Source organism: Staurois parvus, unplaced genomic scaffold, assembly GCF_062004578.1.
Source record: "Staurois parvus isolate SC_StPar_1 unplaced genomic scaffold, SC_StPar_1.0 ptg000299l, whole genome shotgun sequence".
NCBI lineage: Eukaryota > Metazoa > Chordata > Amphibia > Anura > Ranidae > Staurois > Staurois parvus.
The window spans coordinates 17,670,215-17,688,261 of record NW_028318095.1 but is presented as its reverse complement, the minus strand read 5'-3'; the positions used below and the strand labels follow the sequence as shown (position 1 = coordinate 17,688,261).

The 18,047-nt window shown below is 39.5% G+C and overlaps 1 protein-coding gene across 1 annotated transcript in view; it reads left to right on the top strand.

The window, feature by feature from the left end:
- FANCB (FA complementation group B) overlaps positions 1–18,047 on the top strand; it is a 60,142-nt gene that overhangs the window by 8,888 nt on the left and 33,207 nt on the right. The window contains exons 3-4 of the mRNA XM_089682975.1: positions 2,155–2,310; positions 17,476–17,562. Coding sequence (XP_089539101.1) covers positions 2,155–2,310; positions 17,476–17,562 — 243 coding nt within the window. The remainder of the gene's footprint in view (positions 1–2,154; positions 2,311–17,475; positions 17,563–18,047) is intronic.

The window sequence follows — 18,047 nt, the reverse complement described above, 5'->3', positions numbered from 1 at the left end:
CTCGTGGATTTATCTATTTAATTTAAATTTTTTTTTTTTTTTACTGAGTGTCAGCAGCATAGCTATCACTATACATCCAGGGCACCAACACTGGACCTTCTTGTCTCATCAACTTCAGCTGCCTCACCTCCTCCTGCCCTGTCAAAGAGCGCTTTGCTTTATGTGAACTCATTCACAAAATACAAAGGCTTCTGTGAATAAACAGTAGAGGGAGGGGGCACAGCGGCTGCTGTATGAAAGAACAGCGTCTCTACTGGCATAGCTCCAGGAGTGTATCAATAGTTGTGCTCCCAGAGCTCTGCAAAACTGTCAGATGTAAAGAGCTAAGTAAATGCGGTGGCATGCACCTCGTTGGACCTAGCTCATGGTATGCCAGCACTGGCTAAACTCCTGGAGTTCAGTTTTAACACAGTTTATACAGTTTTCCTACTCTGTTCAAAACTTCTTAAAATTGGAACAAAATCAGCTTGAATATAAATAAATTCCACATTCTTTCAATTTGCTCCACAATACTAATGCAGATGTAGCAAAGTGTTAGCTCTTATGACTCGTGCTTTACTGAGATAAATTTTTAGGCAATTGCCTAGCTGTTTATGGCTTCATTACTTACTGACCAGAGTGAAGTCAGAACTTCTTATCTACATGCTGTTTCCAGGTAAAGGTATTGAAGCTATTAAATCAGTTTGCCAGAGAAGCAACCAGGATTATCAGAAAGGAATCTGTAATGGTGGACCACCTATTTCTTATGCATATCCTTCTGTAACACAAAGCTATGAATGAACTGTAATTCTTCTGCTTCTGTGAACTGCTGCACCATAATAGCGAAGACATATAAGTAGTAGTGCACATACACTTTGGGCATACATAAAATGTCAGTCAGCATTACATTTGTTTATTTTATTTATTACAGTTGCTTATATAGCGCCGACAATTTACGCAGAGCTTTACATCTATATTGTAAATTCACATCAGTCAAGTCACAGGAGCCAAAAACCTATTAACATGGCTTTGGAGTGTGAGAGGAAACCGGAGTACCCAGAGGAAACCCGCACAGGGAGAACATGCATACGCCAGGCGGGTAATGCTGTGGTTGGGATTCAAACTGATGACCCTAGTGCAGCCAAGTAAAAGTCCCAACCATTGTGCAGAAATATTGTATAGTGCCTCCATCTGTTTACTGCACTGCCATGACTGCTGTGCATACTTAAAGAAGAACTCCAGTATAGACAAAAAAATAATCAACCATTAGTACACCCCCCTACAGAAAAGACTAAACAATTAATACAATTTTGAAAATCCTTACAGTTTAGGAGAAAATTCTAACAGAATTTTCATGACCTCATGTAATCTCTGTAATTCAAAAGATAACAGCAACTGCTCTGCCACAAAGGAGGTGTAACAGCAGGGATTACATCATATCCTCTCCTCTCTCTCTCTAGTAAAAGGAAACTACAGTTCCCATCAACCACAGGGAATTGTAGTGAATGTGGGCGGGTACACTAGGTCTGTATATTTGAATATGTCTGAGAGTCTTAGTACACCTACCACTGCAAGTGGGGCTGAATTACATTCCTGCTTCCTGGATAAAGGGCTCCAGAAGGGATGTACAGAGACCAATGGCTGGGGGAATGGGAGGCATAGCAGCCACTGGTCTTACAAACAGGAAACCACTGTGAATTAAAAATGAATCGGCTTTTCAGAGTTGTGCTTTAACGTATATTATTCACAGTTCACACATCTCCCTAAGAGTGGTGTTGCTTTATGTTTCTAATATACATGATCTAATAGAAAGTCTAAGGGTAACAGCATGAAAACCACAGGTATACCTGTGCTGTGGCCAAACCACACCAGAGCACAGCAATGTGAAACAGGCCTTCTTCCAAGATATGGCACTCAGCTCTAGAAACTGGAAGAAAGAAGATGTGTTATTTTGCAGTAATCAGATTTCTATTGTCACGAAGAACAGGTTTGAAATAGCAAAATATTTTGCAGCTGTATTTTAAATTGCTAAATAGGCAACAATGTTTATTGTTTGAATGTTAACTTATTCTTGCAAGGTACCCAGATAGTTTTGTTTTTTTGTATTTTTTTCCTGTGTGTCAGTTACTGAAATACACAGACAGAAAAGAAAAACTGCATATGTTTGGTTCACAGATAACTGCAAAATGGCAGCACGTTGGAAGAACATTGGTAGACGATTTTGTCGGCAGTGGATCTGATCAGATTCTGCTATTGTTTGAAGATGATCCAAGGCATCCCACTGGCCAACAAGTGTTTAGGCTAACAGACTGTGCTGAAATTAACTATCCTGTAAGTACAAAAATAAGGTTTTGGGGTTTAAATCTGTTTCACCATAATGTGGTGTATTTCTTAAAAAAAAATATAAAACAGCTTGTTTCAATGTTTTTTGTTTATTTTTAATTTTGCATAAAGTGGTAAAGAATTAGAACAACCGTCAGGTTTTTACTGCTAACTGGGGCTCCATTAGAAAGATTTCCTGTCACTTTCTGTTCTGCTGACATTTTTTTTTATTTTTGACCAGAGAATAGGTGAGGAGAACTCTTTAACAGCAACACAGACAAAAGTAAACGTTTTTGGCTTATGCACTTTAAAAACTTTAAAAAAGAAGTATGTGAAACATTTACAAAAAAAAAAAATCATACTTACCTAGGTGGTTGCAGCATCGGTCCCCCACCGACTCTAAGTGTGAGAACTCGGTGATCACATGACCGCTGAGTTCTCATCGCCACTGTGAGCAGAGAGCTGGTGATGGTCAGGCTCTGTCTGCTCTGCCAATCCAGCGCTCACTGCAGCTCTGGTCTGTGAAGGGAGAGGAGGGAGCGGCCGGCTCAGGCTCTCAGCGGCTGAGCCAGGTGCTGCTCCAGACATTGGGGTGGATCTTGACCATATGATTGTGATCCTTCCCCAGCTTGGACCGGCTCTGTAACGTCAGCCAACAGCGGGCTTCAGCCTGCTGTCAGCTGAGAATGGGTCACATGAGTGCAGAATGAACTGCACTCCTGTGATCCATAGGAGAAGTACAGCCAAAGTTCTTTTGGCTGTACTTCTCCTTTAAAGTGTATCTATGATCAAAATTTAAAATCCTATTTCCATTTTCACATTGAATTTAAATTATCTCTAGCCTACTCCTATTAAACACAGAAACACACCATATCGCTGTTTGCAGGCAACAAAGTACCATGGGATATTTGTTGTTATGAAACAAAAGTAAACCACATGAATGATTAGAGGAGAAGCTGCAAGGCATGCAGGGAATCCAAGAAATTGTGGGAAGAGATGGCCAACAGACAGGCAGCACTCACAACAGAAAAGGAGATTTTTTTTAAGTAACCTTATACTGGATTGTCAAAACTAACTATTGTTTGCATTGCGATTACAATACCAATGTTTTAAAAGCATATGCTGTGAATTTAGATCCCCTTTTAATGATTCGGCTGTTCATTGATTCTTAGCCCTGCCCCAGGGCAGCCCAACTTCCAGATATCCCTGTTAGTTTAAATTTAAACTTCTAACCCTGACCTACAAAGCCATTCACAACACTGCCCCTAACTACCTCACCAACCTGATCCCCAAGTACCGCCCTACCTGTACCCTTCGCTCCTCACTGGACCATCTTCTATCCTGCTCCCTGGTCTCCTCCTCCCATGCACGACTGCAGGACTTCTCCAGGTCCTCCCCCATCCTCTGGAACTCACTGCCCCAATCCATCAGACTGTCGCCTTCCCTCCTCACATTCAGGCGCTCCCTCAAAACCCATCTCTTCAGGGAAGCCTACCCCCCCCTCACCTAACGGCCATTCTCCCTCTTTCCTCCCACCCCTCATTCCCCTCAGCCACTTCCTACTGTACCGTTACCCCCTCCCTCCTAGATTGTAAGCTCGAAAGAGTAGGGCCCTCTTACCCCTCATACGTTGTTTGTTATTGTTGTACTGTGCCATGTATTGTCCCCCCCTATTGTACAGCGCTGAGCAAACCCTTTGGCGCTATATAAACTCGATGTAATAATAATAATAGTTAGTGATGGTCGACTTCATTAACTGATTGGGAGGCTCAGAAGGTGTGAATGAATGTGGCTAAAGTAGAACTTTACTTGGAAAGTTGAGAATTGCACATCATTTAACCACGTCCAGCCATTAGGATGTGCCTGTTCGTCCTTGGTGGAAGTGGTTATACTAGAATCATGCCTACAGATACAGCCATGATCCTGGTATCAGCTTTTACTGCCAGTGACTGGCTTTCAGGTGGAAGTGCTCCACAGCCGCCTGATCACTTTTACAGGACGCAGAATGTGATGTGATTACAGTTTTCATATGCAATTTTTTCTGAGGGAAACTTCTGCCTATTAATTTTTTTTATCATATGCTATTTTTCTAGTTACTCAGGCTTGTGACAAGTTTGCTTTCACATTTGGCTCCTGATTTCCATAATATTTTGTGCATCTTGTATGCATATACTTTTAAAGTAGAACTATAGGCAAAACCTTTTTGGAGTGAGTAAGGGAGTGTCCCTGTTACCTTTCATCTTTTTTTGCAATCTGTGTTCCATTGCAGAGATTTCCCTTCACACTTCTGTCCCATAGCCAAACAGGAAGTTAGAGGATATCCCTGCAAATTAAGGGGATTCCTTGGAGATCCCCAGGTCAACAGAACTAGTATTCCCATTGGAAGATTTCCCCTCTATTACTTTTCTGGGGGCAACCCAAAATTTGGGATTTTATTTTACTTTCACTTTCAATAATAATGGTAAACAGGAAGAATAAAGAGGTTGAATCTCCTTAATGGGGGGGGGGGGGCACAGACAACAATAAAAAAAAGACAAGCATTCTAATCCATTTCCACTCTATCCAAAACTAAAAAAAAAAAAGTTTTGCCTTTAGTTATACTTTAAGATGCTATTTCCTTTTACAGAACACTACCTTGGTTTAGCGCAATATCACTATTCCTTTCCACCACTCGATTTAACAGGTTTGCCTGTGGGCAGGGTATATTGCACAGTGTTCTGTAGATAGTGTCTCCACAATACGTAATATACTTTGCAGTAACTGATGCTGTCATTTATTTAGTGTAGTGTGAAAGACAAACACGGAAACAATGTGCAGGATTGGTAGATAATGGGTACAGTTACAACAAGTGTGGTGAAGTAAGCGTTTAGTTCAACAGCCAATGTAAATATTACATAAGGTGAAATGTCGCTCTCTAAGAAGAAAAGAAAGTGTTATATTTTAATGGAAAGAAGAAAAATAAAGATCAAAGATACAAGGACATTTTTTTCTGCTTCTGTCAATGCTTATTAAGAGCATAAATGGAAATTTCTTTACAAAGTATTGAGAATTTTTTTTTAATCATTTTAGTGTTAGATTAGAAGAAAGATCATGTTCAACAGAGAACAGCAATCTTATAATGAATGGCTCTCATTTATAATTAATCTTTCCATAGCTAAACCTGCAACATGCATAAAGTGGAACTTAAAATAAATTATAAAAATTGGCAAATGGGTAGGATTTTTATTGCAGAAGAGACATGCTTTGTCTCTTCTGCATGAAACTTACCTACCTGTCTGTCCGCCCTTGTACAGTGAGGTGTGCACGCACAGCTTACTATAGACATTCGGCAATTCCAAAGCCAACTGTACTCCCAAATGTGTGGGAGTGATGTCACATTGGCCCGGCCAATGAAAGCTGCTGGTGCTTGATACCTGGAAGTCGGCCACTCACATCTTTGAGCTCTAGTACACCGCATTGTAGGAGCCAAGGTGAGTATAGTTGCGCTTTAAAAGCAGGTACTCTACTGGGTCTGCATTTACCTTTTTTGCATATCTTTTTGAGCACCCTCAAAGTCCAGGGTGCACTAGGATATAAATGTTTTTTTTTTAATTTTTCTAAACTTTGTTTTATTTATTATTATTTTATTTGATTTGCTCTTACAAACATAAAGTTTTACTTGATGATAAAGATATCCAGTCATCTCTTCCATCTACGTATCTCACAACACACATGCATAAGAGTGCCTCAGCAGGAGATTTTTCCCCAAAAAGATGTCCAGAAATCTAGGACTAGAATACATGGATTCCTAATGAGGTCTGACCCCCCCCCCCCCCCCACCGCTTCCCCCAAAACCTTGAGAGTGATCCACCCTAGAAGTATGCATTGAGACAACAATATTTTCTATATGTTTCAACACTGGCTGCCAACCAGCAATGGTTTTGAGCAACTGTACCACACACCAGCCATTTTGGTATGGTGGGGACATCTCTGGGGAAGAGGGCTTCAGACGGCAAGGAGAAGCAACTGAACAGGATTCCCTTCGCAACACATCATGTGACTTTTATAGGCACTTCAAGGTGGGAGCAGGTACCTGTCAAATTTGGGTACCCGCTCCCCCACCGCACTCCCCAAAGGTGCCAATCCTTAATGGGGGAGTGGGGGACTGACCCGTTACCGCAGTTCCGATTAGAGGCTCTGGCCTTAGTTGCCAAAGCAGTACTGGACAACATAATTTCCAAAACAGAAGCTTAATTTCTTATCAAAGATTTTTTTCACGCCCTATTTTTATGATTTACATAAAATACACAAAGATCCACAGAACCCTCAAGGACGACCTATTGTCACAGCCATGGATAGTGTATACAGTGGTTTTTCCATCTACATAGATCATTTTTTGCAGCCATTGGCCCATGGCCTTCCCTCATACATCCGGGATGGCATACATCTAAGAGAAATGCTAACATCGTATACTTGGGAGACCATATACTAATGGCTCTCCTTGGATGTGAATTCCCTGTATACCTCAATACCTCATGAGGTGGGCCTACAGGCCATACAATATCATTTAATGGAAGATCCCCTCATCAATAATAAACAGGCCAATTTTATATTGGAGGCTACTGCCTTCTGTCTCCGACACAGTTATTTCTTATTTGATGGTACCTTCTACCTCCAAATAAATGGCACAGCTATGGGGGCTAACTTTGCCCCGAGCTATGCTGATTTGACCATGAGATATTGGGAGGCTCTCCATATATGGAAGAATAATCCCTTTGCACGTAACATAATTTTTTATGTCAGATATATTGATGACATAGTCCTCATTTGGGATGGTTTGGATCACACCGTGGATCTTTTTGTCCCAACATTGCAATGATAATAATTTGGGACTCTCCTTCACTCATGTCCATGATTATCATGTGTTGACTTTTCTTTATTTGGAACTACATCATGAGGTCACCAAAATTTACACCAGTAATTACACCAAACCCACGGGGGGCAATGCCTTCCTTCACTACAGTAGTGCCACCACCCTAGATGGATCAATAACATCCCCAAAAGTCAGTTTTGCAGACTGCGGAACAACTGTACTCGTGAAGAGGATTACCAATTACCTAGAGCCCACCTTACTGACAAATTTCAGGAAGAGGGCTATCCCACTTTGCTTGTCCATGATGCATTTGCACAATATCGTTCTAAACAGGATAAACCCGAGATTGCTACCGGTAAAACACAACCCATCAGATTTACCACTGAATACCATGTACAGCATAGGCAAATGGAAAAAGTTTTCAAAAAACATTGCTCCATTTTGCTAGAAGACCCAGAATTTCCTACCAGAGGCTTGTAACATCAAGAGCAAAATCGCCCTAAGCAAACTTAAAACTCATCAGACAACTTTGGGCCCTCTCACTACATTTCTTAGTCCAAAAGGCATGTATAGATGCAAGAAAAAATTGTGCCTTACGTGGCCTTTCGTGACACATGGGCAAAAAGACTTTGTAGTCAAAGGAAAGATGTACACCATCAAAGAATTCCAAAACTGCTCATCTGAATATGTAGTGTACTGTCTTATGTGCCCTTGTGGTCAGTTTTATGTAGGTAAAACCATTAGAACCTTAAGAAAGCGCTTTGGTGAGCACAGACGCCTCATTGAGGATGGTAATGACCAGCATAGCGTTCCCAGACACTTTCTCGAAATGCATCAGAGATCTATCGTAGATCTGTTAGTTTAGGTCATAGAATCCATTTCCAGGGCTGTCCCCATGGCGGAACATTTATGCTAACGGGAGAACTTCTGGATATATACATTGAGGACCCTCACCCGAGGGGGCCTCGATGAGGAACTAGAAATCCACACTTTACTATAAATCATGAATCAATATACATTGGGGCAAAAAAGTATTTAGTCAGCCACCAATTGTGCAAGTTCTCCCACTTAAAAAGATGAGAGGCCTGTAATTGGCATCATAGGTAGACCTCAACTATGAGAGACAAAATGAGAAAAAAAATCCAGACAATCACATTGGCTGATTTGGAAAGAATTTATTTGCAAATTATGGTGGAAAATAAGTATTTGGTCAATATGAAAAGTTCATGTCAATACTTTGTTATATATCCTTTTGTTGGCAATGACAGAGGTCAAACGTTTCCTGTAAGTCTTCACAAGGTTGGCACACACTGTTGCTGGTATGTTGGCCCATTCCTCCATGCAGATCTCCTCTAGAGCAGTGATGTTTTGGGGCTGTCGCTGGGCAACACGGACTTTCAACTCCCTCCAAAGGTTTTCTATGGGGTTGAGATCTGGAGACTGGCTAGGCCACTCCAGGACCTTGAAATGCTTCTTACGAAGCCACTCTTTCGTTGCCCGGGCGCTATGTTTGGGATCATTGTCATGTTGGAAGACCCAGCCACGTTTCATCTTCAATGCCCTTGCTGATGGAAGGAGGTTTGCACTCAAAATCTCACGATACATGGCCCCATTCATTCTGTCCTGTACATGGATCAGTCGTCCTGGTCTCTTTGTGGAGAAACAGCCCCAAAGCATGATGTTGCCACCCCCATGCTTCACAGTAGGTATGGTGTTCTTTGGATGCAACTCAGCATTCTCTCTCCTCCAAACACGACGAGTTGTGTTTCTACCAAACAGTTCTATTTTGGTTTCATCTGACCATATGACATTCTCCCAATCCTTTTCTGGATCATCCAAATGCTCTCTAGCAAACTTCAGATGGGCCCGGACATGTACTGGCTTAAGCAGGGGGACACGTCTGGCACTGCATGATCTGAGTCCCCGGCGGCGTAGTGTGTTACTGATGGTAGCCTTTGTTACGTTGGTCCCAGCTCTCTGCAGGTCATTCACTAGGTCCCCCCGTGTGGTCCTGGGATTTATGCTCACCGTTCTTGTGATCATTTTGACCCCACGGGGTGAGATCTTGCATGGAGCCCCAGATCGAGGGAGATTATCAGTGGTCTTGTATGTCTTCCATTTTTTAATTATTCCTCCCACAGTTAATTTGTTCACACCAAGCTGCTTGCCTATTGCAGATTCAGTCTTCCCAGCCTGGTGCAGGTCTACAATTTTGTTTCTGGTATCCTTCGACAGCTCTTTGGTCTTCACCATAGTGAAGTTTGGAGTGTGAATGTTTGAGGTTGTGGACAGGTGTCTTTTATACTGATAACAAGTTCAAACAGGTGCCATTGATACAGGTATACATTGGCACAGGTCTGTGAGAGCCAGAAATCTTGCTTGTTTATAGGTGACCAAATACTTATTTTCCACCATAATTTGCAAATAAATTCTTTCCAAATCAGCCAATGTGATTGTCTGGATTTTTTTTCTCATTTTGTCTCTCATAGTTGAGGTCTACCTATGATGCCAATTACAGGCCTCTCTCATCTTTTTAAGTGGGAGAACTTGCACAATTGGTGGCTGACTAAATACTTTTTTGCCCTACTGTATAGGTTCTAAGTCTTTTGTTATCCCAAAATTCACCCAATACCTTTGGCCGTTTAGTCCCATAAACATACTAAAAACCCCTAGAGATCCTATAGAAATACAGTGGATATAAAAAGTCTACAGACCCCTGTTAAAATGTCAGGTTTCTGTGATGTAAAAAAATGAGACAAAAATATTTTCAGAACTTTTTCCACCTATAAACTGTACAACTCAGTTGAACAACAAACTGAAATCTTTTAGGGGGGGAGTAAATTCTGGAGCAGCTAACATCCCCCGCTATACTGCCTAGCCAGGTTTCCAAGTGAACACAGGAAATTTTGCCCCCATTGATTTTTATACTTTAGTTTTTACCAATGACTTATTTCATTCAACTGTGGATCAGTGCAACCTCTATGCCCAACAATTCATAGCCAACAACCAATATTCATGTTATGGTCATCCCTAAGAATGGAAACAGTTAACAGTGGAGGAATTTAGAATCTTTTTGGGCCTCACATTTAATATGGGATTTAGAAAAAAAAATAATTACACTCCTGCTGGTCCACCCACCCCATCCATCATATGCCCATTTTCTCATCAGTCATGCCAAGAACAAGATATTTAATGATCATGCGGTTTCTCCATTACAATGATAACACCCAGTGCCCTCCCTGAAATGACCCAGCATATGATAAATTATATAAAATTCAGCCACTTCTTCATTTTTTTCTCAGAGAAATCCACCCAATTATTTATCCCAGACAAAAATATCTGCGTGGATAAGTCAATTGTCCCCTTCTCTGGCAAGCTGGGCTTCAAGCAGTTTATCCTCAGCAAAAGGACCCGATATGGGGTTAAACTCTACAAGTTATGCAACAGAGCCATGAAGTACACATATGCCTTCCTTGTGTACGAAGGGAAGGACACCCACCTGCATCCCCCTGAATGTCCAGATTATATTGGATAAAGTGAAAAAGTTGTTTGGGAGCTTCCTCCCATTCCCACTTCCACTTATTTTCACTCTTTGGACAGGGTTATCATCTCTGTGATAATAATTACTACACCAGCTTTCCCCTTTTCCACAATCCTCACTGAAGGAAAACACCACCATGTGGCACCGTGAGAGCTAGTAGGAAGGGTTTCTCGCAAAGGCTGGTGAACACAAGAGTACAATAAGTAAGTTTGTGGAATGAAGAAATATTGGCTTTGAAGTGGAGGGAGAAATGAGACATCTACATGCTCTCATCAATTCACAACGACACCTACGTGGAAATCACCAGAAAAAATGTCACAATACAAAAACCAGAATGTGTCCACAATTATAATTTGTTCATGGGGGGAAGTTGACTTCAATGATCAGATGATCCAGCCCTACCTTGCTGTAAGAAGAATCCACCATTGGTGCAAGAAAGTCTCCATTTATTTTTTCAATTTGTTCATTTATAATTCATATGTGATCTACTGCAAATCCACTGAGACACCCATATCTTTTCTTTGCTATCTGTAGAAAATTGTCATTGCCCTTTTGTATCCTGGAGGCCCACCAGAAAGCATTTGCTCAGATGCAGTGAGCAAACTCCATTTTCCCAAAAGAGTCCCAGAGAAAGAGGGCAAAGATGTAAAAAAAAGGAGTTAGACAAGACACCAGTTTTTATTGTCCCCAATGTCCTTCACAACCAGGTCTCTTCATAGGTGACTGTTTCTGCGGTTACCATGCTTCTCTACAATATTAGCGAAGTATGGTAAACATTCTAAATTCCTTCCATTTGCATTCTCACTCCTCATGCCTCTGACTGCTCCTGAACCGACCCTAACCTGTTATTTGACCATGCCACTGCCTGCTGCCTAAACTGAACACACCTCTGCCTGCTATGGAGCTGACCCTATATATATATATATATATATATATATATATATATATATAATATACTGTATGTTGAAATGCATTTTTATTACAACATACATGAAAAATATTTTTAAAAACACATTTCAAATATACTGTGTGTCTTTAAAAATACAAATCTACATTTTTGGAATGCATTTACAAATATATGTAAAATTATATGTTAAAATAATTTTTTTATATGTTAAAAAAAATCTGAAGAATATATTTAAAAAATATATATTTTTCTGGGACAACAGTTGCAGAGTGGGCACAAAAAAATCTTAATTTTTCCAAAGAATTGTGGGAAAAAATTACAACTTCAAACAACTCAACATGCCTCATACTACATACTTTGGAATGTCTACTTTCCAAAAAGGGATCATTTGGGGGGTATTTGTACTGTCCTGGCATGTTAGGGCCTCAAGAAATAAGATGAGGCCCTGAGTACATCAGGTGTGATCAATTTTCAATGATTGGTGGTACCATAGCTTGATAGCTTTTAGACTCTATAGCTTTCACAAAGACCAAATAATATACACTGATTTGGGTTATTTTTACCAAAGAATGTAGCAGTATAAATTTTGGTCAAAGTGTATGAAAAAAAAACCTACTTATTTGCAAAATTTTATAATCGAAACTAAGAAAAACGCATTTTTTTAAAAAAATGTTCGATTTTTTTTTGTTTATAGTGCAAAAAATAAAAAAAGTAGTGATTAAATACCACCAAAAGAAAGCTCTATTTGTGTGAAAAAAAGGATGAAAATTTTTATAGGTACAGTGTTGCATGACTGAGTAATTGTCATTCAAAGTGTAAGAGCACTTAAAGCTGAAAATTGGCCTGGGCAGGAAGGGGGTATAAGTTAAGCTAAGTGGTTAAACTCCAGGACACGAGTGTATTAACATGTAAACATGAGGACACCTAGATTTAAGAAGAATAAACGTCTTGTTAGGCTAAAATTGTCTCATGGTTGCAGGGCCTCAAGAAATCAATTTGTTTTATGACCAAAGAAAACTGCATTATTCATTTATACTACACCACTATGTTTACAAGGACCTTCAGATCACACACATGGTATTCTGGACAAGGCCAGCATTCTATGGCACAATATACAGACTTTCTTTCTCTCTATTGTACTGATTTGCAGGACAAACAAGCCTTGCATATACAGCTGTTATTGTTCCACAGATTGGAGGACATTGTGAGAGAACTTGTTAACAAAAAGTCAACTTGTGAGAAACCGTCTGAAAAGAAATTACACAGTTCAAGAGTTATCATCTAAAACTTGATATAGTTGGTACATTGTAGTAAAAGACTAAAAGAAATTTAAAGTGTAACTCCACTTTTGTTGAAAAAAAAAAATCATTACCCTCTGGATGTTCTATGTACATTGCAAGGATTTTAACAAACCTTGGTGCAGAGTCCTACCTTTTGTTATTCCAAAGAAATGGCTGTTTGTCTGTGTCCATGTGCAAAGTGAACCTGTATGGGAGTGGTTTCATAATTATCAGTCAGTTGCTGCACCTGCTGGAAAATTGCAAGGCCTGCATCCCTTTAGGCTCCATGCACACTGAGCGTTTTAATAACGCTGGTAACGTTAGCTGTGTAAAGTCGCATTAAAAACGTGAGTTTTAAAATGCCCCTGCCAAAAAACGTTGATTACAGTCTATGTGTGCATGGACATATAGGATAACATGCCGGGCAGTTTAATGGTGAAAAAAACTGTCAAAAGCCACAAAAAACAGCTGTATAAATGTCTAGTGTGCATGAGGACTTAAGACTTGTTTTGCCTTTGAGTGTATTGCGCCAAAAATGACATTTGTGTTGCAGAGGATGCTGAAAATCTGACTTGTATCTTACTGCAAACTTCTGGGAAAATCTGTGAGCCAGTCACACAAGCAGGAAAGGATATATTTTGGGAAGGGTGGGTGTTCTGTACACCATCTTGGACAGAACACCTCCAGTTAGCCATATTGCATTGCGATATACTGAAAATAACAACGCTACAGAATGAAAAGGAACAGTCATCTTTAATATTATTCAATTACAATATGACTTATGTTGCATTTCTATACACTGTTATTTTTTATTTCCCTTTTTTTTCACACAAAAGTGGAGTTACCCTTTAATTATCAAGATGCTTGTCCATCCAGATGTACATATATCCAGGATGAAATATCATATTATCTAGTGGTGCACCAAAGCAAGTTTTCGGTGGCCATTATCGGCTCCTTTTTTCCTATCGGCTAAATGCTAATAATCCTATTTTTGGCTGATACATTTCAGCCACCGGTATATCAGTGCATCCCTAATATTATCTGAGAAGGACTAAAAGGGAAGTTATAATCTCAGTATATATTTGGTGTGTGGTATTCTTTATCATTATTGTGTGTGTTTATAATGTAGCCATATTCAAATAGTTTAAGTATGCAAAATATTATATTTTTTTCTTTTCTGCTGTGTATATCTAATATTGTAATCATTTATGTATGAAATTCCACCTCTTTTAAAATAAATTCCACCACAAATGAGGAAGCTGCCAGACTCTAATAAGCATTTTATTTCTTCAAGCCAACCAACATAGCTGAATCCTTTAAAAAAAAAAAAAAAAAAAAAAAGATTAATTTATCATAGAAAAAATTAGTTACTATAGGATGAGGTGTTCGGTATTTTGGCAGAGTTGGTAAAGTTGGAAAAAGATCGGCCGATTTTGCCGATCGGCTGATTTTCGCTGCAATTATGGCCAAATCGGCCAATCTTTTTACCGATAAAAAATCTGCGCATGAGCAGTGACCTGCAAGAGGGAGACAAAAAGAAGAAGAAAAGGATAAAGAAGAGGAAGAAGAGGAGGAGGATGAAGAAGAGGAGGATGATGAAGAGGAGGAAGAGGATGAAGAAGAGGAGGATGATGAAGAGGATGAAGAAGAAGAATTCCAGTCCGGCAAAAAGTGTCCCTGCAGAGAGCTCCGCTATTTCTTTGACAGTTCTTTGACATTTATAGCGACTGCAACAATGTATCTATTTGTTTCCGAATAAAAACATCTGTATCCGAAATGGATACAAATAGAAACATTGTTGCAATCACTATAAATGTCAAAGCACTGTCAAAGAAATAGAGGCACTCTCTGCAGGGACACTTTTTGCCGGCTGCCGGCTTTTTAGACGGGATGAAAATCGACCGGTTTTTTTTTTACCTTTCCCGGTAACGTCGGCCACTTGAACGACCGATTTTTTGTTTTTTTAAAGAAAAATCGGCCGGTTTTCTCCCCATCTATGGCCTGCATTAGTCAAACGCAGATTATCTGCCAAATTTTATAAAAACAAGTTAGGATATCTACAAGAGGGGAAATTCATTACTGAATTCAATCTAATATATATACTCTACAGTAAAAAAAACAATTTTAGAACTTGTACACACATTTGAAATGTAGCTTCAATTTGCCAACAAAAAAAATCCCCATTTGTACATTGCAAGGATTTTAACAACTGTTACTGCAGATTCCTACTCTTTTCTGATTTACAGAAATTGTTATTTGTCCCATCATGTCCTTTTGATATTGACTCTTAAATAGGAGGGTTTGCACTCATAATAATCATTTGGTGCATTCTTAATGCTCTAATGAGGTAAGCTTCGGTGTCTACATCTCCTTGGTAGTCAAACCTTATGCTAGTCACACACAGTTTGAATTTTATCCGATCCTTGCTGAATGGGATAAAATGTGAGCTGTGGATGGTCCTGTCAGAATCAGCTGGACCAACAAACGTAAACCTGAGAATTGAAGCAGCTGGTCAAAAAATTCTAAGACGAACAATGACTCCAACTAATTAGTTGAGTATTCTGACAGCCATAGGAGCAGCAACTGTCAGAATACCATACCTGGCAGAGGAGATTTCTCCATCCACACTGTTTAGCATGGATGGGTGAATCTATTGATTTATTTGGCTTAGTCCATGGGGCAAATAACAAGAAACTTGACAGTGGTTTTTAACCACTTCCCGAGCACCCTATAGTAGAAGTACTGCTACAGTGTGGCAGGGCTGCACAAAATTACATGTATATATACATGATTTTGTATTTCCGGGTAGGGGTCATGCACGCCACCTTACCCATGCCGGCATTGGTGGCTAAAGCTGTCGATCACCGGGTCTCGGACGGAGATTCCCCGCGATCGCCGAGGAACATTGACAGAGGAGAGGTCTGTATGTAAACAGTACAGATCTCTTCCCTGTTCAGCACCAGCATGCTGCTTTGTATTGCTCTGCATAGCAGAGCATTACAAAGCAGCATGCTTACACAGACAAAATAGTAAAACAGCACACAGTTAACCCTTTGGTCGCCCCAGATGTTAACCCCTTCCTGCCCAGTGTCAGTATAGTGTCAGTGCTTTTTATTAGCACTGATCACTGTATTAGTGTCAGTAGCAGTTAGTCAGTTCCCTCCCAGTGTCAGAATGCCCGTTGCAGTCCCACTATAAGTCGCTGTTCGCCGCCATTACTAGTATAAAAAAAATTCCAGTATATAGTGCCATTTGTAGATGCTATAACTTTCATCTAAACCAATTAGTTTACACGTATTGAGATTTTTTTTTTTTAGCAAAGACATGTAGCAGAATACATTTTGGCCTAAATTTATGTCGAAATTTAGATTTTTTTTTTTTTTTTAATTTTACTGGATATGTTTTATAGCAAAAGTCAAAAATATTGTTTTCTTTTTTTTCAAAATTGTCAGTCTTCTTTTGTTTATAGGTCAAAAAATTAAAACCGCAGAGGCAATCAATTGCCACCGAAAGAAAGGGGGCGAAAAAGGACATAAATTTAATTTGGCTGCAGTGTTGCATGACTGTGCAATTGTCAGTTCAAGTAACACAGCGCCGTATCGAAAAAAAAATGGCCTGTTCAGGAAGGGTAGTAAATCCTCTGGAGGGCAAGTTGTTAAAAGCGTATCTTAGGCCTGGGTCACCCCAATGCCTTTTTAGTGTTTTTTTGCAGAAACTCACTACAGTCCATTTAACATGGTTTCCTATGGGGCACGGTCACATCTGTGTTTTTGAGCTGCTGCGTTTTTGGAAAGTCTCAAGGACTTTTTTAAAAGGAAAACATTGTGTTTTTGGTTCAATAGACTTCAATGGAGACGTTGCTGAAAATGCATGTAGTGCTTTTTTTGTGCATTTGGCCTTTTTAGTCTGTCTAGCAACAAGTTGCCCCCCCCCAAAAAAAACCATGAATACAAATGCATCAAAAAATGTGTTCCAAAAAGCACCGCAGAAGAGAACAAAACACAAACTGCATTGGTGTGAACCAGGCCTTAGACGGTCGTAGTGCCTCAAAAGTAAAGATGGGGTTCACCAGTCTGTAGAAAGCTACCTGTAAAAATTGGCAGACAATTTCAGAGTATTGTTCCTCAACATAAAATTGCAAAGACTTTAAATGTATCATAATCTAGAATACATAATAACAAAAGATTCCGGGAATCTGGAGAAATTTCTGTGCACAAGGGACAATGCTGAAACACAATATTTGATGTCTGTGATCTCTTGGCCCTCAGAAGGCAATGCATTAAAAACATGGATGATTCTGTGATGGACATTACTGCCTGGGTTAAGGCAGGCTTGACAAATTTGAATCCAGGATCGTGATCGTGGTGATGATCATGGTGTCGGTACTGCTTTGCTACAAAACTGAAGTATGTGGGTATTTGGAGGGGTTATTCTGCGTTGATCTACAGTGTTTTTTGTTTTTGTTAGTCAGTGTTCAGTTCTCAGGCAATCGTGTAGCCCGAAAGTTATAGGCTTGCTAAGTCCTGCAATGGACTCCAAAAAAAAGGATTTTGTGATGAGTACAAAAATCATAAATATTTTTTATTCATTTCAGAGTGACGCCAGAGATGAAAAAATCACTGAAAATCAATATCATGAAAACCATTTTCTAATGGTACAGGCACTTGAAGCAAGATTACAGGTTAGATCATAAGTACATTTTTATTTATGAAATGTAAAAACATGTGAAGTGCAAGTACACTTTGTTCCATATATATTTATATTATTTGTATGGTTTAGTACTTAAAGCTTCTTGAGATGTCCCTTGGGTAGGTTTTTACTAAAAGCTGTCTTACAAACAGATTTGTTATCCTGTTACAATGAGTTTAGGGTAATTTCAACCGCTTTTGTGTGTACTGATAAAACATGGGAACTAGCAAAATTTGAAAAAAGAAGAGGATAGAAAGTGAGTCATGCACAGCAGATATGTTATACACATACAAAATGTAAAAGTGGACTTTAACTTTAAATTGTGGCTATTAACATAGTCTTGCTTTATTTTCTTTGACCTTTTTTTCTTTTTCCATAGCCCATTTGAGCAGTATTTTCTCCAGATAATATGTAATGTCTTTAGTTTATTGTGATAGAGCAAGGCTTGGGTTGGTATATGACATATATTGTCTTGCA